Source organism: Macaca nemestrina, chromosome 4, assembly GCF_043159975.1.
Source record: "Macaca nemestrina isolate mMacNem1 chromosome 4, mMacNem.hap1, whole genome shotgun sequence".
Classification (NCBI taxonomy): domain Eukaryota; kingdom Metazoa; phylum Chordata; class Mammalia; order Primates; family Cercopithecidae; genus Macaca; species Macaca nemestrina.
This window is the reverse complement of record NC_092128.1, coordinates 176,380,472-176,403,240: the sequence shown is the minus strand read 5'-3', so window position 1 is coordinate 176,403,240 and position 22,769 is coordinate 176,380,472. Positions and strand designations below refer to the sequence as shown.

The 22,769-nt window shown below is 42.1% G+C and overlaps 1 protein-coding gene and 1 pseudogene across 3 annotated transcripts in view; both read right to left on the bottom strand.

The window, feature by feature from the left end:
• On the bottom strand, positions 1-10,456 carry LOC105472944 (upstream stimulatory factor 1 pseudogene; annotated as a pseudogene).
• LOC105472942 (interferon alpha and beta receptor subunit 1) overlaps positions 1-10,683 on the bottom strand; it is a 31,801-nt gene extending 21,118 nt beyond the window's left edge. For 2 of the 3 annotated variants that reach the window (XM_071095640.1, XM_071095641.1), the window contains exon 1: positions 10,463-10,683. In XM_071095640.1, the coding sequence (XP_070951741.1) occupies positions 10,463-10,577 (115 nt within the window). In that variant the 5' untranslated portion in view covers positions 10,578-10,683. The remainder of the gene's footprint in view (positions 1-10,462) is intronic. The other variant, XM_071095642.1, reaches the window with a different exon arrangement.
• Positions 10,684-22,769: the final 12,086 nt, after the last annotated feature.

Below are 22,769 nucleotides of genomic sequence, written 5' to 3'. Positions count from 1 at the left end.
GGCAACAAGAAATAAGAACATTATATATAAACTCTACAGATATTCTAAATGTTACTCTATCCCTCACATCCCTGATTAAAGAATGAATACAGTAAAATATAATGAAGTATATTTTTAAAATCTAAAAAAATCTAATGATTGCTCCCAGCACAGGGATGCTGGTAATTACATTTCTGCATCTGAGAGAGCTGAAAAAAGAGTTGATTTTTTTTCCTTTTTGAAAAAGAGTTGTCTTTTAATTAAAAAACGAATGGTCTCTGCATGAAAATAGAATTTTTCTTGGCCTTATTAGTGACACTGATGAGTCACTCTTATGATGAGGTTCAACTGTTTTATGGCCTCAGTGTGATTTCACATTGTATGTTCAGAGATAGATAGAGATGCTTCTTGATTTACAATGGTGTTATGTCCTGATAAGTAAGGGTGAGTCCTAGGGGCAATCAAGTGCTGGCTTCCTCCCTGCAGTACTCCTTGTGGTAACACTGTCACAGATAACTGACCAGTGCCAGGAGTCACCTGCCCAAGCAGTGCCTCTGAGCCCTGGGTAGTACCAACAGCAGCTGTACTCCCTGATGTCGTACCCCCTGCCCCATCTCCCACTGCAGGAGTCGGAAAGTATAGTGTATCTCAGCAGCTGTCCCCTCTGTGTTAACTGCATCATAACTGGTGTAAGCACCCTGGATCACCACCTGGGTCATGGATTGAGTGGCAGGATAGCCACTGATGGCACCAGTGCCCTCAGTCTGGACATCCAGCTGCCCCTCACACACCTGGATCACCCTGCGCATCACTTGACGCTGGGGTCAGGGAAGGCGGCAGCTGACTGGATGCTGGCAATAGCCCCACTGGCTGGGTCTTCCCCAGTAGCCATTGCACGTGCCTGAATCTGCACTGTCCCCTCTGTCTAGTGCCCTTTCATTTCACCTTTCAGGACTTCCTTAAGCATTTCTTGCAGGGGAGGTCTAGTGGTAATGAACTCCTTCAGCTTTTGTCTATCTAGGAACATCTTAATTTCCTTATGCTTTTGGAGGGCAATTTTGTCGTATACAGGGTTTTGAGTTTTGTTTTGGTTTTTTTTAGCACTTTGAATATACTGGTCTCCAAAGTATCAGATAAGAAATCTGCTGATTATGTTATCAAAGATCCCTTGTGTATGACAAGTCACTTCTCTGTCTTTGGCTTTCAAAAGTTTGACTATGTTTCTTAGTGTGGTCTCTTTGAGATCACTGTACTTGGAGTTTGCTGATCTGTCCAGTGCTGAGAGTGGGGTGTTCAAGTCACCAACTACTATCATATTGGAGTCTATCTTTCCTTTTATGTAGAATAATATTTACTTTATATATCTGGGTGCTTTGGTGTTGGGTACATGTATGTTTAGAATTGTTATATCCTCTTGCTGAATTGGTCCCTTTATCATTATATTATAACCTTCTTCATCTGTTTTTACAGTTTTTAACTTAATGTCTTTTTAATCTGACATAAGTATAGCAATTCCTGACAGCTTTTGGTTTCCATTTGCTTGGAATAACTTTTTCCATCCTTTCAATTTCAGTTTATATGTGTCTTTATAGGTGAAGTGGGTTTCTTATAGAAAGCATATAATTGAGTCATTTAAAAAATATTCATTTAGCCAGTCTCTTTAAGTACAGAATTTAATCCATTTACATTCAAGATTATTATTGATATTTGAACACTTACTTTTGTCATTTTGTTAATAGTGTTCTAATAATATCCTTTGCTCCTTTCTTCCTCTCTTATTATTTATCATTGTGGTTTGATGGTTTTGTCTAGTGATAAGGTTTAATTCTTTTCTCTTTCTCCTTTGTGTATCTGCTCTATCAGTGAGTTTTATACTTTTCCATGTTTTAATTGTACTGACTACTTTCTTTTCACTTCCAGATGTAGGACTCCCTGGAGCATTTCTCATAAGGCTGGTCTAGCAGTGATGAATTCCCTCAGATTTTGCTTGTCTGGGAAAAACTGTATTTCTCCCTCATTTCTGAAGGATAGTTTTGCTGGGAATAGCATTCTTGGCTGTTTGAGGATATCATCCCATCCTCTCCTGTACTGTAAGGTTTCTGTGAAGAAATCTGCTGTTAGCTGAACAAGGATTTTCTTAAATGTGACTTGATGCCTTTCTCTCGCTGTTTTTAGAATTCTCTCTGTCTTTGACTTTTGACAACAGACAATAATGTGCTTTGGAGAGAACCTTTTTGGGTTAAATCTATTTGGGAATCATTGAGCTTTCTGGATCTGGATGTCTGTCTCTCCAGACTTGGGAAGTTTTCAGCTATTATTTCATTAAATAGTTTGTATACGTCTTTTACCTTTTCTCCTCTTTCTGTAACTTACATAGTATGAATATTTGTTCCTTTAATGATATCCCATAAGTCTCGTAGGGTTTCACTTGTTTTTTCTATAACTGAGTAATATCAAATGATATATCTTCAAGTTCAGAGATTATTTCTTCTGCTTTACCAAGTCTGTTGTTGAAGCTGTTTATTGTATTTTTTAAATGTAATTCATTGAATTCTTCAACTGCAGGATTTGTTTGGTTCTTCTTCATCATGTTTTGATTTTTTTGTTCAATTTTTTGTATTGTGAATTGTTTTCCTGATTTGTTGAACTATCTGTATTTTCTTTTTCTTTTTCTTTTTTTTTGAGATGGAGTCTCGCTCTGTCACCCAGGCTGGAGTGCAGTGGCTGGATCTCAGCTCACTGGAAGCTCCGCCTCCCGGGTTTACACCATTCTCCTGCCTCAGCCTCCTGAGTAGCTGGGACTACAGGCGCCCACCACCTCGCCTGGCTAGTTTTTTTGTATTTTTTAGTAGAGATGGGGTTTCACCGTGTTAGCCAGGATAGTCTCGATATCCTGACCTCGTGATCCGCCTGTCTCAGCCTCCCAAAGTGCTGGGATTACAGGCTTGAGCCACCACACCCAGCCTGTATTTTCTTGTATCTTGTTGAGTTTCCTTAAGATCATTAGTTTTAATTCCTTTTCCAGCAATCTGTTGATCTTCTTTTCATTGGGCCACCATTAGAGAGTTCTTACTTTCCTTTGGTGGTGTCATATTTCCTTGCTTTTTCATGTTTTTGTGTCTCTGCATTGATAAGATAATTACCTCTTCCAAACTCTACAAACAATGGCTTTCAAAGACAGTCTTTTATTAGCAGTTGGGTTTCAGTATGCTGGTTTCAAAAGGTGTGGTGACTGTTTCCTGACAGATGCAGTGATATGGTCTGCATGCAGCTGCTGTACCTGTGTTCAATGTCAGTAGTAAATGGGTGCCTCAGGGGCCTAGGCTGCAGAAGTTTGTGGCAGTGGTAGTGTAGGTTGTTAATGTCCTCAGTGTCAAAGGCTTTTAGGATCCTCCTATTCTTGTCTTCCCCACAATGGGGAGACTTAGGCAAGGGGATACCTCTTGGTGTCAGGTCTGACAGGGGCTATATATATGCAGCTGCAGCAGCTCTTGATTCCAGGTGAACGTGCTCAGAGTGGCTACTGGGCAAAGGTCCTAGGCTCAGGATCTCACAAACCTATTGAGACACTTGGTTCCTGAGGTGGGTTTGCTCTCTGTGGCAGGGGTTGGATGTAGGTTGCTCACAGAGCCAGGATTTGTGACCTGGAGGTGCTTCCTGGCAGCTCAGGCCCAGAGAATGGGTTATAGCTTTGATTCTACCCCTCTGGAGGTCAGGGCATAGCAATGGCCTGACTATAAAGAAGGGGTTCCCTGGAGGTTTGGGCCTGGGGAGCAGGGTATGGTTTTAATTTGGGAACATGAGCTAATAGGGCTCAGTGGCAACACAGGTCCCAAAGGATGAGGCACCATGAAGTCATGACTTTAAATCTTGGACTAGCTGGGGATGAGCAGTACCCCAGACTGTGAGACCAGGTGTAGCTGCAGCAGCAAGTACTACAAAATAGTGAAGCATAGCTATTATTTGGGAATGGGGGTTAGGGAACAGCACAGTGATGACTCTTACTCAGCAGCTCAGACTCTAGACTAGTCCAGCTCCAAGGAAGCCGGGTACTACAGTTGTTTGGCCTGTAGAACAGGGTGTCTCAGCTGAGCCACTGCTCTGTTTCCCTAAGACATAGCGTACTACATCAGCTCAGCCCTGGGATGCATAGCTGCTTGGCTTGGACAGGACACTGATTCTGCAGGGAGCAATGTGCTCCTTCAGCTGAGGCCCGGGGAATGTGACTGTTCTGGTGGTTCAGGCCCTGTTTCCCTGGAATACAGTATACCACTTCAGCTTAGGCACAGGGGTGCATGACTGCTCTGGGTGGCCAAGGTACTGTTCCCTTCCTATTCCCAGGAAATAGGATGCTGCTTCAGCTCTAGCCCAAGGGAGGTGGGGTAGAAGTAGGTGGAGTAGTTCCACCTCTACTTGGCCCCACAGGGAAGGGTGTAATAGCTGCTTAAAGTTTAGCTTAAGGATGTTAAGCCATCAGCCTGGGGTGGTTCAGATGAAAGGAAGCCATGTCTACAAGTCTCCGAAGCAAGACACACTCCAGAAGTAGTTCCAGTTCCAAGATGGAGTGGCACAGTAGCTGTGAGGGCCACAGCAGGCAGAGCACAGTGTTGGTTCCTTCTCTGGAGGGAACGCAGCTATGCAGACTCTAGGCAGCTTCCTCAGCTTGGCTTAGTTGCTGTCCAGACTCTAAGGAACCCCAGTGGTGAGATCTGTTGGTGCCCATGGTGTAGCTGGGGGTTACTGGGATCTTCTTATCTCCTTGCCATAGGAAGAAGCTCCTCCTGGTTCCCAGATGATCCTAGGAATCCTGGTATTTCCTCCTATTCTCCATGTGGACATCCCACTTTCTTCTGCTCACTAAGATTTCTGTTACTTCTTTGATGTACTCTAGCACTCTTAGTTAAGTTTGCTAAAATGTAGTTGTTTATTTGTTCTTCTGGCTGTCTTATGAGGGGATGAGCAGTAGAGGCTTCTAGTTGGCCATCTTGCTAACATCACTCTCCCAGACAACATTGCGTGTGTGTGTGTGTGTGTGTCTGTGTGTTTTGCTTTAATTGCTGTTTAATTGTTGTTAATCCTGTGCCAAGGATCAGCTTGAACTATAAACTTAAGGTCTCTCCTGAGCCTTTCCCTAGGTATGTACAGTGACTTTCTAATTTTCCCCATAAATGCAGTTGTTTTTATATGTCCTAGTCTTTAGTATCTGACTCCCAAAAGTGAAAGAGAAAAATGAAGCAGAGGGGGATTTCTAGCCCTTTAAATCCATGCGGCAGGGGAGTGAGTGGGGTGGGGGTTGTAACAATGAGTAAGGGCAACAACAACCGTCCATCTCTTTGCACTTTTGTGATGAGAAGGAGCAATGAGTAATCAGAGCACAGATCCCAGAGATCTAGATGGTGGGTTTCTTTTTGCTCACCTGATTCCTGTAAGTTGTGTGCAGGTTGCTCTAATAACGTGCATAGCTGTCTGCCAAGGGTTGAGAGGTGGAAGATGGGTAGCTGCTATTGTACTAAGAGCTCAAATAGACCAAAATTAACTGCAACTTACCATCTAAGCCTGCCCTGCCCCCTCGAAGTTGCAAGCCTTCAATAGACTCCAGAGTTCCAAAATAGTTACATCAGATTCTGCCAGTACAGTTCTTGTCTAGGTGAGGAGACAGATTCCTGGTGCTTTCTACCCTGCCATCTTTCCAGAATCCTCAAAAGAAGTATTTGTAAAAACTGCTTCTTTGTGTTAAACACAAATCTCAAACTAGATTGCAAGTTCCTTAAGGGCAGAATCTATATCGTTTCATAGTTGATTTGCATTTTTTCAGAGTATCCAGCATAATGGTGGGCTCACAGGAACTCCTTTAATATCACAAAGGACTGATCTTTCACTTTGATAAGCTATATATTTTTTAAAAGACCAGCTTTTAAATTTATTTCTCGTTCCTACAATATTTCTTTTACTTCTGCCTTGGGGCAATCATGTTATCTCATTGTAGACTTGTTCTACCACAGGGGCTCCCTTACAGAACTTTCTTAATTGAGACAGCTTCTTGCACTTTCCAGTTAGATCTTATAGTATGGGGTCAAAAGGGTAGACATCTGAGAAAACACTTTCTGATTTTTTTTTTTTTTTTAAATTTAAGGTGATACCCATCAGGTCTCCCCATCCTCAATTTTCTGTTTCATACTTGGAGTCTCTAAAACTTCATCCCTGAATAGAATACATCACATCCCCTTATCCCACTCTAGAATTCTTAACTTGCTTCTTATCCATTTGTTAGAATTTATAGATTCTATTCAGCCAAAGGGTAGCAACTGGGTTTACAGACTTTAACAAAAGATCTGATGGCATCTGTAGTATTTACAATATCTTGGGCAGAATATTATAATTCTAGTAATTTTGGGCCTTGAGACAAGAATAGAAAATGTTATAGGGTACAGCTAGCGATTCCTCAGGGAGAAAAAAAATCCTTTACTGCTAAAGGAAGGAGACCCTGAAGTTACATGGGTAACTTCATGAAGGCATGTTGGCATTTGGAAGACCAACGAATAACTGACTGATAAATGGACAGGGGCTTGGAAATAAAGTTATTAAACAGGATTTTAGTTTTCACAGATTTTGCTCTGTTAGTATTGGCAATCTCCTTTTAATAATTTTTTCATAAAATTATTGTTATGTAACATTAACATACAATATATTAATTTACTAGTATATTAATGTGTTTTATATTAGCATATTAACAATTATTACCCCACATGTAAATGTATAAATGGACATTTAATCTAATATACATAAATGTATTTATAATTTTGGTTGCTTTCAACTTTTCACATTCATCTTGATGACCAAAATGGTGTACTATATTTTTAAGTCTGACATAAATCCAAATATAGGTATCTGTACAAATATGTAAGTAAATGTCTTCCCATATTTTTTATAGTTTTCTTAATCTAGGGTCCTAGAATTGCATTTACTAGGCTAAAAGGTATATTTATACAACTTCTGAAAGAATGAGCAACATTATAATCTCACTGAGTTAACTTTCAGGATCAGCTTGAGCTGTAAACTTAAGGTCTTGAGTTTTGAACATTCCGTTTTGAACATGATTATTTCTTTGGGGAAAAAGTAGGTAGTTGTGTAAACCAAAAATAAAATTCTAAGTCCCTTAACCATCAGAATGGACCCCTTCTCTTGACCAAGGGCATTCCAAAATTAACCTGAAAAACTACTTCAGGCCAAGATGGGGAAGGCAGGTTTGGCTACGCCTCATTATACCCTCCTCTCTTCTGGAATTCAGAAAAAGCCAACCACCATTAACATCAACACAGACCTTAAGTTTCACAAGAAACAGTTACAATCTATTCTCTCTGAAGCCTGCTATCTGCAGGCCTCATCTGCATCAAGGGTGTTCACTCTTTTGGCTTCCTTGGGCCACAATGGAAGAACAATTGTCTTGGGCCAAACATAAAATACACTATCTGATGAGCTAAAAAAAGAAAAAAAAGAAAAAAGAAAAAAAAAAAAAGGAAAAGAAAACAAACAAACAGACAAAACCCCTCATATTTTAAGAAAGTTTTACAAATTTGTGTTGGGCTGGATTCAAAGCCGTCACAGGCTGCATGCAGCCAATGGGCTGTGAGTTGGACAAGCTTGATCTGCATGATAAAATTTTGGTCTCCACAACCCGTTGGGACATCCCAGACATTCCTTTCTATTGATTCCAGGTTTTTAGATAATAACTCTTTCAAGCAATTAGCAATCAGAAAATCTTTAAATCTATGACCTGGAAGCCTTGCTTTTTGTCCTGCCTTTCCAGATCGAACCAATCAAATGCACATCTTCGATGTACTGATTGATATATTATGTCTCCCTAAAATGTATAAAAGCAAGCTGGGCCTTGGGCACACGCGGCCAGGACCTCTTGAGGCTGTGTCATGGATGCATCCTTAACCTTGGCAAAATAAATTTTCTAAGTTGATTTGAGACCTGTCTCAGATATTTTTGGGCTCACAGTTAACTGAAAGATACTGATAATTAGGCCCTTAACATACAAGTGGACAATCAGGAATTTAAATTGTTTGGCCTTTAGGAAAATAGTCTAGTCTGGTTAAGCCCCAGGGCTCTTAGGCCAGACCCAGGGTTGACTTCCCCACTCAGCCACGGACTGGCCTATACAGCCTCAGGCAAGTCACTTGATCTCTCAGTTGCTCAGTTTCCCTGTCTGTTAAATAAGGATAACAGTATCTGTGTGGCTCTGAAAGCTTAATGAGTTTATACTGTTAAAACACTTAGATTAGTGCCTGGCACACAGTTAAGAGCTTAAGAAATGCTAAATGCCTATAAATTATATCTTGCCACCTGTCCTCTAACCTAATTTTAAATTAATTTCTTAATGCATACCCTCCTGGAATGTCAATTTTATATGAAAATTCTGGGAAAGCTCTTTTCACATCAAACGAAACATGAGTTTAATGCAAATTTTTCATAAACAAAAGACTTCAAAGAAATTACTATGGGATGCACCGGGACCCTAGTACCCACATCCTAGGAAAAATATACTACATATTTGTGGAAAAGTTTGAGAAATAGTATATCATGTACCACACAGGTATATGGTTTCCTAAGACAACAGGTAAGTATTTTGAACTCACTCGCAGGCTCACAGACCACCTGGACTCCTGCACTGGGATGCTAGCCCTGATTCTCTTTGGGTACCCCTCCTCACTACAAAATTACCTCTCAGTCTCTTATCAACCTTATAATAGTTGCCATTTCCCCATGCATCCCAGGTAAGTATGAAGAATTTCAGCAAATTAGCCTGGTGACGCCCTGCCTTTGTATTTTTCTTTTACTATTTTTGTAAAAGGAAAAAAAAAAAAAAAAAATCTCAGGACCTCTCCCAACTTTCTTACACAAAAGGGAAGATAGTTAAGCCCACAGGCCAAGTGACTGCAACACCCTCTTCCAAATGAATGGCTGTTACTAGCACAATGCTTCAGCCAAATCCCCAAGGAAAGATAAAAAGACTCAGCCATCTGCGAAGGACTACCCCCACAGATCATTCGTGAGTCAATTCTTTGCTGGTTTCCCATAAACAAGGGGATGCCAACTGTAACTTCAAGTCTACAGCCTAAGTCTAGTTCCTAAAACTAAAGTCTAAACAGACTGGGTGTGGTGGCTCACGCCTGTAATCCCAGCACTTTGGGAGGCTGAAGTGGATCGTTTGAGGTCAGGAGTTCGAAACCAGCCTGGCCAACATGGCAAAACCCCATCTCTACTAAAAATACAAAAAATAGCCAGATGTGGTGGTGTACACCTGTAATTCCAGCTACTCAAGAGGCTGAGGCAGGAGAATCACCTGAACCCAGGAGGCAGAGGTTGCAGTGAGCTGAGATCACACCTCTGCACACCAGCCTGGGCAACAGGCTGTCTTCTCAAAACAAAACAAAAAAAAGTATAAATAAAAACGTCTTCCCATATTTTGGACAGTTTTCTTAGTCCTGGGTCCTAGAATTGCATTTACTAGTTTAAAAAGTGTGAATATTTTTATGACTTCTGAAAGACTGAGCAATATTACTATCTCATTGAGAAAACATTTCATTGAGTTTTGAACATGATTATCTCTTTGGGGAAAAAGTAGGTAGTTATGTAAACCAAAAATAAAATTCTAAGCCCCCCAACCATCTGAACGGACCCCTCCTCTCAACAAATGGCATTCCAAAGTTAACCTGAAAAACTAATTCAGGCCTTCCACACTGACAGTGTCAATTACAAGCTTATCTTCTCAGGTGCAAAACAAAGTCAAGACTCCACCTACTCAGAGGCATCTGCATAACGGACTCCCTTTACTCTCTTTTTCTCTTCAACACACTCATGGTATCTTAAAATACAGATTTCTTGGGCACTAACTGAAGTGTCACAGAACTATCTGCCTCACTGCCTCACTGCCCCACCTCCTGAAAACCTCTGGAAAACCAGTCACAGATGTGTCTGTGGCTCATGTTTTTCCCGGATGCGCCCTGAAGCAGGATTAGTAAACCTCGAGGACTGAGAATTATGCCTCAGTCACTCCGATTGTCATTTCTTATTGGCCTGTATGAATCCTGAGGGCAGAGAAATCCTGGTCACGCTTAGCTCACTCCCCCGTGGGACTGGCCGCCTAGTTTTTACCAGATTGAGGAAATGCATTTCGGGAAATGTTTTGTTTATTATCAAACAGGCCAGCTGAGCCGCAGTACTTTCCCGGAAAGAAGCAAACTCGACACAAGGCTCTAGCACTGCCACTTCACGGGGATGGGGACCCGGGCGCGCCCAAAGACCGGTACACGCGTCACAGGCAAGCGGCGACAGAGGACCCAGAACACCACTTTCTCCTGATTGATTTTCGAGCCCAAGTCGGGTTTAATCTTTGCCGCGGCAAAGAGGATCGAGGGTTGGGGGTCTGTCGCCCCCAACACCATCGCCGCCCCGGTAGCCCAGCTGCGCGCCCTACCTCCGGCCCTGCGCCGAGATTCTCCTCCCGGCCTCTCACCTGCGGCTGCGGACAACACCCATGGCGCCAAGGTGACCAGCACTAGGGTCGTCGCGCCCAGGAGGGTGACCATCATATGGGAGCCGCCGCAGATCCCACCACTCACATCTCCGCGAACGCAACACTCCTCTTAGCTTACATTGCCCCCTCCTAAGCCACACCGCTCCTCTGCGCACGCGCTGCCCCTCCTAGCTCTCATCGCCCCTCTGCGCACGCGCCTTTCCGCATGGCTCGCACCGCCTCTCCGCGCACGCGCCATTCCTCCGCGCACGCGCCTTTCCTCCTAGCTAGCACCTCCTCTGCAAGCTCCCATTGCCCCCTCTAGTTGCGCCACGCCTGTGCACGAGCGCCTTAGAAATGGTAGGCCTCCTGCCTTGTCTTCTTCCAAACTCTTTCCGGCCAGGGGCCGATCTGGCGCAGTTCACCATCGCATTCCAGGAAGACCACGTCTCACGGGAGGCCTTGACCTTCACAGGATCGCGGCACACACGTGCGCAGACCCAGCGACTTTGGAGTTCCTGCGTGTCTTCCCCATGTCTGCAGTCGGAGGGCGTGGGTGGGGTCCGGGTCGTGGCCGTGCGCTCTTCGTCCTTGCCCTTCTCCGCCCGGAGCGCTTGATGACCCTAGAGCCTTGGATAGTGGCGTTGGGAGTCCCCAGCGGCCTGGGAACCAGATGAGGCTGGAAGGAGGAAGTGGCTGAGCGACCAGACTGTTCCTGTGTGCAGAGCCAGAGCGGGGCAGAGACACTCGTTTTCGGGGCGACTTGGCTGAGGGGCGAGATGGTCCCTTGGAGAGAACCGCCACGGGCCCTGGGCCGAGGGGCTCCAGAACAGTGGTCGCTAGGCTTTGGTCGTCGAGCTTTATCCGTAAACAATTCGAGCCCACCGTTCGAATGATTATTTAATTAAATTACTCAGTAATAGATCAAGTGCATTGTGAAAATATGCAAAATAAAATTTAAATGATGAGATAATCAAATAATTGGTTATTATAACAACCAAGCAATTAATTAGCGGTTACATAATTAAATGAATGTTTGTAAAGAACAATACAGGCCGGGCGCGGTGGCTCAAGCCTGTAATCCCAGCACTTTGGGAGGCCGAGACGGGTGGATCACGAGGTCAGGAGATCGAGACCATCCTGGCTAACACAGTGAAACCCCGTCTCTACTAAAAAATACAAAAAAACTAGCCGGGCGAGGTGGCGGGCGCCTGTAGTCCCAGCTACTCGGGAGGCTGAGGCAGGAGAATGGCCTGAACCCGGGAGGCGGAGCTTGCAGTGAGCTGAGATCCGGCCACTGCACTCCAGCAAGGGGGACAGAGTGAGACTCCGTCTCAAAAAAAAAAAAAAAAAGAACAATACAATGGAATTTTTTTTTTTTTTTTTTTTTTGCTTTTTTTTTTTTTTGAGTCGGAGTCTTGCTGTCTCGCCCGGGCTGGAGTGCAGTGACGCGATCTCGGCCCACAGCAACCTCTGCCTTCCGGGTTCAAGCGATTCTCCTGCCTCAGCCTCCGGAGTAGCTGAGATTACAGCGGTGCGCTATTACGCCTGGCTAGTTTTTGTATTTAGTAGAGATGGGGTTTCCGCTGTGTTACCCAGGCTGGTCTGGAACTCCTGACCTCAAGTGATCCGTCCGCCTCCGCCTCCCAAAGTGCTGGGATTGCAGGCTTGAGCCACCACGCCCAGGGGAAATATGCCTGTTTTAAAGAGGTATAATTTACGTATCATTAAAGTAACCCAGTTTAAGTGAATAATGATTTTTAGGCAATCTATCCAGTTGTAGGTATCGTTTTAAAAACCTTGAATTATTACTTTATGATTCATCGATTTGGGGGTTTGATTCTGAGTGTGTCAGTACTTCGTTTTAACAACATCAAAGGTGGAAAAGCACCCCATGAAGACAGGCCAAATGGAAGAGGAAAAATTCCTGGTTGCGATTACAAAATCATTTTAAAAGCCTTTCAAACGACTCTGTCTGTTTAAATTAAAATGTCCATTTCCTGCTGCCCAAAAGTTCTGGCAAACTAGTTGGAATAGGATGCATTTTTATATTTAGAACAATGAGCTCAAAATGACTGAAACGTTTCATTAGATTTTTAAACACATTGGCAATTTCCTCCCCTCCTTTTCTTCCTGCTTTCCTTTCCTAAAATTTTCGTAGTCTTCCCTATCTTAATACAACCTGTTATGAACATTGAATTGTATTTTAATAAAATTGGATTGTGCTTTAATAAAATTTGCCACAGCTGTGACACCCTGTGGTAAGCACTTTGTGTACTTTAGTTTCAGCTTGTTATAATAACTTAAGGATAAGACATGAATTAATTTCCCCTGTGGTGCTAGCTCTATAACCTTAACCCAGGACCTCCTTTCTCTCCTTAATTCTAGTTAAAACGGTCCATTAGAGTTTTTCCATACAGCATGTTCTTTTTTACTTTTTTTTGGCGGGGAGGGGAGAGGGAGTCTTGCTCTGTTGCCCAGGCTGAAGTGTAATGGCATGATCTCGGCTCCCTGCAACCTCTGCCTCCCCAGTTCAAGTGATTCTTCTGCCTTAGCCTCCCAAGCAGCTGGGACTACAGGTGTGCGCCACAGCGCCTGGCTAATTTTTGTATTTTTAGTAGAGATGGGGTTTTGCCATGTTGGCCAGGCTGGTCTTGAGCTCCTGGCCTCAAGTAATCCGCCCACCTCAGACTCCCAAAGTGCTGGGATTACAGGAGTGAGCCACCACACCCAGCCCCCTTTTTACTTTTTGCTTGGAAATAATTTCAAATTATAGACAAGTTGCAAAAATAGTAAGATAACTCCCACATACCCTTTGCCCGGATTCAGCAAATCATTAATATTTTGCCGTATCTGCACTCCCTCTTTAAATACACATACAAAGTCATATATGTATGTTACTTATTTTCCTGAACTTCTTTAGCTTTCTTTAATCCAGAGTAATTCCCTGGCCATTGTCTTTCATGTCATGGACATTTTTTTGATTTGGGGATTTTTGTTTTTCTTTTTTGAAAAACACAGGCCAACTATTTTATAGAATGCTTCTCCAATTTGCCCTTGTCTGATGGTTTCTCCTGATTAAGTTCAGATTATGCGTACCGGGCTGTAATTCTACATAAATTGTGTGGTGTCCTCAGTGCATTCACAGGCACATTAAGTTTATTAGTCCCTCATCTGTAATGTTAATTTTGGTTATGTATCAAAATATTATAGTCCCCATTGTATAGTTACTATTCTGCCCCCCATAAACCCCCACCACCCTACCTCCTGCAGCTAATTGGTGGGAAGACACTCGGAGATCCTGCAAATATTCTGCTGTTCATCAAACTTTTCTTCTAGAATTAACATCCATTAATCATCCTTGCCTGAACTGTCCTACCTGTGACAGTTATGAAATGGTAACTTTTCAACCGTGACCCTCTCACTACAAATATTAGTTGATACATTTTAAGAAAGAGCTTTTCTTTCTTTCCATTTTATTTTTATTTTTATTTATTTATTTTTTTGAGATGGAGCTTCACTCTTGTTGCCCAGGCTGGAGTGCAATGGCACCATCTCAGCTCACCTCAACCTTTGCCTCCTGGGTTCAAGCAATTCTCCTGCCTCAGCCTCCCGAGTAGCTGGGATTACGGGCATGCGCCACCACGCCAGGCTAATTGTGTATTTTTAGTAGAGACAGGGTTTCTCCATGTTGGTTAGGGTGGTCTCGAACTCCCGGACTCAGGTGATCCGCCCGCCTCGACCTCCCACAGTGCTGGGATTACAGGCCTGAGCCACTGCGCCTGACCTCCATTTATTATTGTTATTATTATTTTTTGAGACGGAGCTTTGCTCGTCGCGCAGACTGGAGGGCAGTGGTGCGATCTCGGCTCACTGCAACCTCTGCCTCCCGGGTTCGAGCATTTCTCCTGCCTCAGCCTCTTGAGTAGCTGGGATTACAGGCGCCTGCCACCATGCCTGGCTAATTTTTTAGTAGAGACGGGGTTTCGCCATATTGGGCAGGCTGGTCTCAAACTCCTGACCTCAGGTGATCCGCCTGCCTTGGCCTCCCAAAGTGCTGGGATTACAGGCTTGAGCCACCGTGCCCGGTCTCCATTTATTATTAGTATAGACTCAAAGATTCTTATTTCGTTGGTTATAGTTCATTGCTATCTTGATTTACATTTTTAAAATTAATATACAATTTTTAGAGGAGTGTTAGGTTTACAGTGTGGAGAGTTCTTATATGCCCCTTCATCCCAAGCCTGCTTTCAGTTTCCCGTTGTTAACATTTTGCGTTGGGGTGGTACATTTCTTACAGCTGATGAAACTATACTGATACATTATTATTAACTAAAGTCCAGAGTTTACGTAAGAGTTCTCTCTTGGTGTTGTACATTCTATGGGTTTTTACAATGTATAATTGTTACTGGTAGAAGACATCCCAGTTACCTGCAGAGCGAATTCAACTGAGGGGCATAAAGGCAGAAAAAGAGACTGAGGCAAGTTTCAGAGCAGGAGTGGAAGTTTATTTAAAAAGACTTTAGAACAGGAAAGAAAGGAAAGGACGCTTAGAAGAGACCCAAGCGGGCAACTTGAAGGACAAGTGCAGTGTTTAACTGTGATTCTAGGACTCACAGGCTGGCCCACTTCTGTGGTTTTGCATCCCTTTCCCACGATTCTTCCCTTAGGGTGCGCTGTCCGCATGCGAAGTGCCCTTCTTACGCTTGGGAGGTGAACACATACATTGTGTTTAGGAAGTCGTGCGCATGCCCATCTGAGGATTTCTTCCCTTTTCCGATGGAGTGCCCCCGGAAGGTCATACTCCGCCATTTTCTCTTAATGTGCGTGCACAGGGTCACTCACCAAATACCGGAGATACTAGTGGAAGCTGTTTTTGCTTCTCCCTGGCGCCTACGTTCAATTAACACTCTAATGTAATAGCTGTGGACCATCAGGAGATAATTTGGCACTGGGTGCTGAATTATTTTTAGAGAGGCAATGTGATTGTTGAACCATCACCTGACGTTCCTGGTGGGTGGGGGAAGAGCCCTCTCCTGCCCCTCTCATGCCTAACCACCTGCAACATAATGTCATGTATCTACCATTACAGCATCATACAGAGGCATTTCGCTGCCCTAAATATCTCCTGTGCTCTACCAATTCACCCTCCTTATTTATTTTAATGCTCAAATTGTCCCAGATTTGGCCAGTGGCAGTCACTTCAAGCTGACTCTTGTTCCTTTTGCTAATACGCTCATAATTTTTTCTAACACTTCTTTCTAGCTCAAGATGGTCCCACCCAGTTCCTCTTACATTTTTCCTGCTCAGCTCTAAAATAAGCCATTTCTTCAAGGGGCCCTGTTTTTTTGTTGTTTGTTTGTTTGTTTTGTTTTTTATTGGGGAATGGTATTTAGAAACCATTATATAGGCACTAAAACTTTTTGTATTGCTTAAGGAAGTAAATTACTCTTGAGTATATATTTTATCTTTCCCTTTTTGGCTAACAAAGGAAAAGTTCCTTATGTGTTTCACTTTTTGGAAAAAGACATGTTAGAAACATCTGTGCTTTAGAGCATGTTTCCATATGATTACATGGCAGATTTCCCACACTGAAATTGAACTCGTTTCTTCACATCTTCAGCCGTATTTGCTATACATAGTCCAACACTATTGCTGACTGAGGAATGTATTTTAGTTTGTCATCATATTGTAAAAAGAAGAACAAGGGGCATGTGGCGTTTTCTCTTTTGCTATTAAGAATCCCCAAAGCAGTTTCCAAACACTGTCACCAACTATGGAATTTTGTAAAGAACCAAAACGAATGAGTATCATATGACTTTAAACACTTTTGAAAAGAAATTGTGGGGGTTTGCTTTTCTGGAAAATGTCTTCCTAATGTGATGGCTTCATACTGTGATTAGCTAGTATGTCAAGGCTGCTGTTACCTTATTCACTTGTGTATTAATAATACTATCTTTAATTTCCAATTTATTTGCAATAACATTGTCACATTTATTTTGTGAGCAATAATTTAGTTAAAACTAGCTAACAACCTGTAAACACACATCAGGCCAAGTAAATGGCTAGACATAGTCACCAACTCCAAAAGTGTACAAGTAGAAGCATCGCTGCACGTTTCCACCTTGTGAGTTTCACTATGTTCTCAAATGTGTCACACATCACTGAATGTGACATGTGATCCTCTGGCATTTGGACCAAGTGAAGGTGCTCGTGCTAGATTATATATCAAATATCAAAAGCTTAATTTATTTATTATTTAAAAATGTAAATAGAATTTCATTGCACTTCAGTGGACCTTGTATTCCAACACAAACCCCTAGGGTAGGTGCACCCTGGATTAGAAATCACTGCTTTAGAACTTTCCAGAAGAATAAATTCACTTCTTTCTGGTAGGAGAGGTTGGTAGATGAAACGAGAAGAGTCCTAGCTGAGTAGCAGCCCAGTGGCACAGACTTTGAGGGTGTACAAACACTAGCTCCGGGATGCTCAGGAAGGAATCTGAGCAGTTCTACTCTGGAATCTCCAGAATGTTTTTGTCCTTGGTGCTTTATGATCCAACACCTTTCCTCATCCCAGTAGGCAGGCAATTCGGTAAAAGATAATAGTGAAGCTGGCACAGTGGCTCACACCTGTAATCCCAGCACTTTGAGAGGCTGCAGCAAGAGGATCACTTGAGCCCAGGAGTTTGAGACCACCCTGGACAACAAAGTGAGACCCCCATATCTGCAAAAAATACAAACAATTAGCTGGATGAGGTGGCAGAAGCCTGTGGTCCTAGCTACTCAGGAGGCTGAGCCGGGAGAATTGCTTGAACCCCGGGAAGTCAAGGCTACAATGAGCCATGATCACACCACTGCACTCCAGCCTGGGTGAGAGAGGGAGATGCTATTTCAAAATAGTAATAATGATTATGATGAAGCAAACAGTGGGAACACTAAACTAGTTTAGTGGCGAGGGATATAGATTGCAGCAGGTAACCTGGAGTAAGAGATGTTCAAGGGGAGGCAGAGTATAAGTAGGAGATAGGAAGAGAAGAGGGATACATCATTCTAAACAAGGGGAACAGCATATTTGAAGCTCTCATCTGTGTTCACATAGCTTGAGGAAAGATTGAGTGTGGCTGCATGCTCACTGCATACTGGGAAAGAAAGATGTCTGTTTTTAAGCAGTAACATGGAAGACAGCCATACAGCCATATGCCTTTTCAAATGCTAACTAAATATCTCTTAAACAGAGACTGGCCTACTGGTTAAGAGTCTGAGTTCTGAAGTTGACTTAGGTTGATATCCCAGCTCCATCACTCTGGGATCTTGGGCGAGTTACTTAATCTTTTTTCCTGTTTCCTTGTTGGGACTATAACAATATCTATATCATAGTGCTGTGATTAATTTTTAATCAGTTAATGCACATCAAGAGCTTAGTTTAGTATCTGGCACACTGTGCTCAATAATTTTGGCTATTTTTCCCTGACCATTGTGGTTGTTGTTTTTCCTACTTCAGGAGGGCTTAGGGGGAAAATCTAGTTTTTCTGGAGAAAACCTGAAGGATCAAATAGCCCCAGTGATCAAAACTTCATAGTCTGCAACCTCAATTGAGCTGAAATTAAAAACCTGCACTCACTTCAAATCTCTACCCTACAACTTTTCTTCTCATTTTCAACAGATGTTCCTCCAACCGACTCCTACTTTCTTGGAAAATACAGTCAACAGATCAGGTTTCAGGTTTCAACTTCAAACTCACCTGCACCTGCCTCCTTTCTGTCTTTTCCTGTCATTGGGAAGACATCCTTCTTTCAGTCAAATGAAAATCTCTCTGTCTGGTTCTGTAAGCCACCCCTTCATAGGGATGGCTTTCCATTGATTATTTTTACCTTTTTTCATGACTTTATCTCCTCTCTTTAGTTTCTTCTCATTAACAGTTAAACATTCTCAAGTCTCTCCCAATTTAAAAAGGCACATATACTGCATTCACTCCAGAAGCTGTCTTTCCTGTTGTTATTTGTAGCCAAATCTATCTACATTTGTCCACAACTATCTTTGTTTTCTCACTTCTTATGTATTCCTCAGCCCACTACGTTTATCTTTCTGTCCCAATCATTTTGCTTACTCTGTTCTCACCAAGATCATCAGTTAATTTCTAGTATTCAGATCTATTAGATATTTTATAGCCTTGATTTTACTTGACTTCTCCATAGCATTTGGTATCTGTCATTCCTCATGCTCTTCTTCTCATGGTTGCCTACATGTTTGCTGTTGCATCTGTCTTTCTGGCCATTCTTCTCAATCTCCAGGACAGCCCACTCCACTGCTTGTGACTTAAATATTAGTGTGCCTCACTGTTTTGTCCTAACTCACCTTCTCTTCTCATCTCCTGTAATGGTCTCTTTCCCTTCTGTGAGTTCACTGACTGTCGTTTATGCTCATGGCTCCCAAATTGGTCTTCAGCCTAGATTTCTTTCCTGATATTCAGATTTTACATCTTTTATTATTTATTTATTTATTTATTTATTTATTTATTTATTTATTTTGAGACAGAGTCTCATTCTGTCGTCCAGGCTGGAGTGCAGTGGCGCCATCTTGGCTCACTGCAAGCTCCGCCTCCCGGGTTCAAGCCATTCTCCTGCCTCAGCCTCCCGAGTAGCTGGGACTACAGGTGCCCACCATCACGCCCAGCTAATTTTTTTTAGTTTTAGTAGAGACGGGGTTTCACCAGGTTAGCCAGGATGGTCTCGACCTCCTGACCTCGTGATCCGTCCGCCTCCGTCTCCCAACATGCTGGTATAACAGGTGTGAGCCACCATGCCTGGCCTCCAAATTTCATACATATCAGAGTATTGGAAAGAGGAGGAGGAGCTTTTATTCCCCTAATGATTCTGCTCCTCATTTGAGGAGTCTGGCTCCATCCCAAAATCTTGTGTGTGATCTTTCAGTCCTGACCACAGAAATTTCAAAGCTTTGTCTGCCAAGCCTTATGGGGAGAAACTGCCCTCCCCATACCAGACTTGCATGTGCACTACAGTGCACTGCATTTTTCTAGAAGGATTTGTGGTTAAGGACTCAACTTTCCCACCTCCCACACCACCTCTGGCCAGCCCTGCTCATAAGCATATCTGCATTCCTAGCCATTCTGTAGGGGAAAAGGGAACACTGGGGTGCTGGTGCCTCTTTTTGCTTCTTGCTTGCAGTTAGTGAATAAAGGCTTGATTGTTATTTTCAGTTCAGCTCATTGTCCTAAATACTACCTGGATACCTGATTGCTTGACACCATTCAGTGGACTCTTTCTATTTGAGGACTTGTGTCTCTCTAGCTGAAGAAAATTTTCTTGTATTATTTTTGTGGCTGGGGTTTGGTGAGCTTCTTGGTTCAATGGGTTTATAGTTTTCATCAAGTTTGGAAAACTATTGGCCATTCTTTCAATTTTTTTTTTTATCCTCTCTTTACTATCCTTCAAAATATACAATATTAGACTCCTTAAAGTTGTGTTTGATGCTGTTCTTTCATTTTTTCTTGTCCTTTCCCCTGTGTCTTTCATTTTGAATAGTTTCTATCACTATGTCTTCAGTTGCACTGCTCTTTTCTTCTGCAGTATCTAATCAGCTATTAATCTGAATTCAGTATTTTTTCATCTCAGACATTGTATCTCTAGAAGTTGGATTTGGTCTTTTAAAAATATATTAAAAATCTATTTCATGTCTCTCTTTAATATACTAAGGCTTTCCTCCATCTCCTTGAACACATGAAATATGGTTTCAATAACTGTTTTAATGTCCCAATCTACTAATTCTGTCTACTGTTTCTATTGATTTACTTTTCATCTTGTTAAATTAAATTTAGCCTAAAGCTGCCTCTTCACATATTTTAAGTTTGGCCTAAAGGCTTCCTTGTGCATTATGAACTGTAGCCTACCTAGATGTGTAAAGACTGTAACTTGCTCTTGTAACAAGTAGCAGCGTCTCAGCCAATCACAGCAACTGAGTTTTGGCCAGTCACAGGTGGCCAGCTGTTTAAGCCAGCTTTAATAAGGCAACAGAGCAGCTGTGACCAATCCAGCTATTTCTGTATCTCACTTCTGTTTTCTGTACATCAGTTTCCTTTTTCTGTTTAAAAATGTTATTGACCATGTGGCAGCCCTGAAGTTGCTCTGAACCTATTCTGGGGGCTGCCCAATTAATGAATTGTTCTTTGCTAAATTAAACTCTATGGAATTTAATTAGTTTAATTTTAAAAAAAACTTCTCATTCATTATGGGTTGTATTTTCCTACCTTTTTGCCTGTCTAGTAATTTTTTATTGGGTGCCAGACATTATAAATTTTACATTATTGGGTGCTGGATATTTCTTTATTCCTATAAATATTGCTTGAGTTTTATTCTGGGATCCAGTTAAGCTACTTGGAAATGGTTTGGTACTTTTGAGGCTTGCTTTGTCAGAGGGGACCAGAGAAGTAACAGCCCCCTGAGTATGCTACCTGATGCTTCATGAATTACGAGGTTTTCCACGCTGGTTGGAAACTATTTTCAGCCCAGCATGAACCCTGGGGATTTATCCCTTTTTGTGTGTGATTCTTTCTCTGGCCTCAAGTTTCCTTACTACACATTGTCTGATCAGTAATTAGCCTAATACTGTTTGCAGCTCTCTGGAGCTCCTTCTGTGTGTGCAGCTGTCTCTTATCTGGTTCTCTGCTCTATGAAATCTAGCTGCTGTGGCCTCCTTGGACTCCTAGCTGCATTTCCTTGACCCCCAGGGATATGGAGTCCTTCTCTCTATGCTGAGGCCTGGAAATTCTCTCCGGTAAGTCAGCTTGGGCAATTGTAGAGCTCATCTCAATGGTTTCTCTTCTCTCAGGGATCACTGTCCTGAGTTTTTTATTGTCAAATATCTAAAAATATGTATTTTAAATCTTTTATGCTGTTTTGGTTGTTTATTTATAGTTTAAGGCAAAAGAGTAAATCTGCTCCATGTTACTCCATCATGGCCAGAAGCAGAAGTCTCATCCTTGCACTGTGTTTTAATACTTCCTCCCTTCCATTTTCTTTCTTCTTTCTTAAACTCCTATTAGAAAATTGTACTTCCTGGATTGACCCTTAAGGTCTCCTAATATGTTCCTCTAGTTTTTAACTCTTTATATTTTTGTCCTTGGTTCCGGAAGATTTACTTGATTTCTATTGAATTATTTATTTCTATAATTATGTGTTTAATTTTAAAAAGCATTTCTTTATTCTGATTTTTTAATATGTAGCATCATGATCTTATTTTATGGATGCACTAATGTGGGATCTTTTAGAATTTGGGTTTCTGTGACATTCTCTTCTGTTCCAATATTCCATTTCTTTAAGAGTCAATTTGTTCTGTTTGTCCTTTTATTTTTCTCATTGTCTGGCAATTTTTGAGTATTTTTTTTTTAATATATATTTTAAAGGAGACAGCAGGTTGATTTTTTTTTTTTAGGTAGCTAGTATTAACAGAGTCTTTCCCAAGCAAATGAAGGCATGTGTTTTTGAGGCAGAACTTATCTCTGGAAGCATCCCTGTAGGGTAAGTAGGTAAGTAGGGTGTGAGACATTGCAAGATTGTGGACAGCAACTGCCAGAATGGTGAACTCTTTACTTTGGCCTCCTGAAGAGTGCAGTAATATTGCCAGGGTGGTTAATTCAATTAAGAAGAACAGATCTATAATTTTTTGCCTACGGGTGACTTAGACAAATGCCTGACTGCCTCAGGAAGGGGAGAGGCAGGCCCCAGAGGAGTGTGGGAAGCTTTTTACCACTGCTATTCTGTTGACTGACTTTTAATTAACCCATTAGTGTTTGGACCTCCTCCTTTTGTTTCCACCTTCCTGCTATACCTAAGTCAAGACCAGCGGCCTTTAGATATTTTTTTATTACATAATTCCAATAGAAAAACAACAACAACATTGATCATGCATTCCCAATAGATGTATTGTTATTTATGTATAAGTTAAATACACATATTACTGCACATATTTTTATGCACATCCTGAATCACATGCAAAATAAACATTTGAAAAGGATGCCTTTTATAGACATTTAAAAAAGGATTTTAAAAGCTTTTTATAACATGGGGTCTTGCTCTGTTGCCCAGGCTGGAGTGCAGTGATGTGATCATAGCTCATGCAGCCTTGAACTCCTGGGCTCAAGGAATCCTCTCACCTCAGCTTCTTTTTTTTTTGAGAGGGAGTCTCTGTCAACCAAGCTGGAGTGCAGTGGCACAATCTCAGCTCACTGTCTCCTAGGTTCAGGTGGTTCT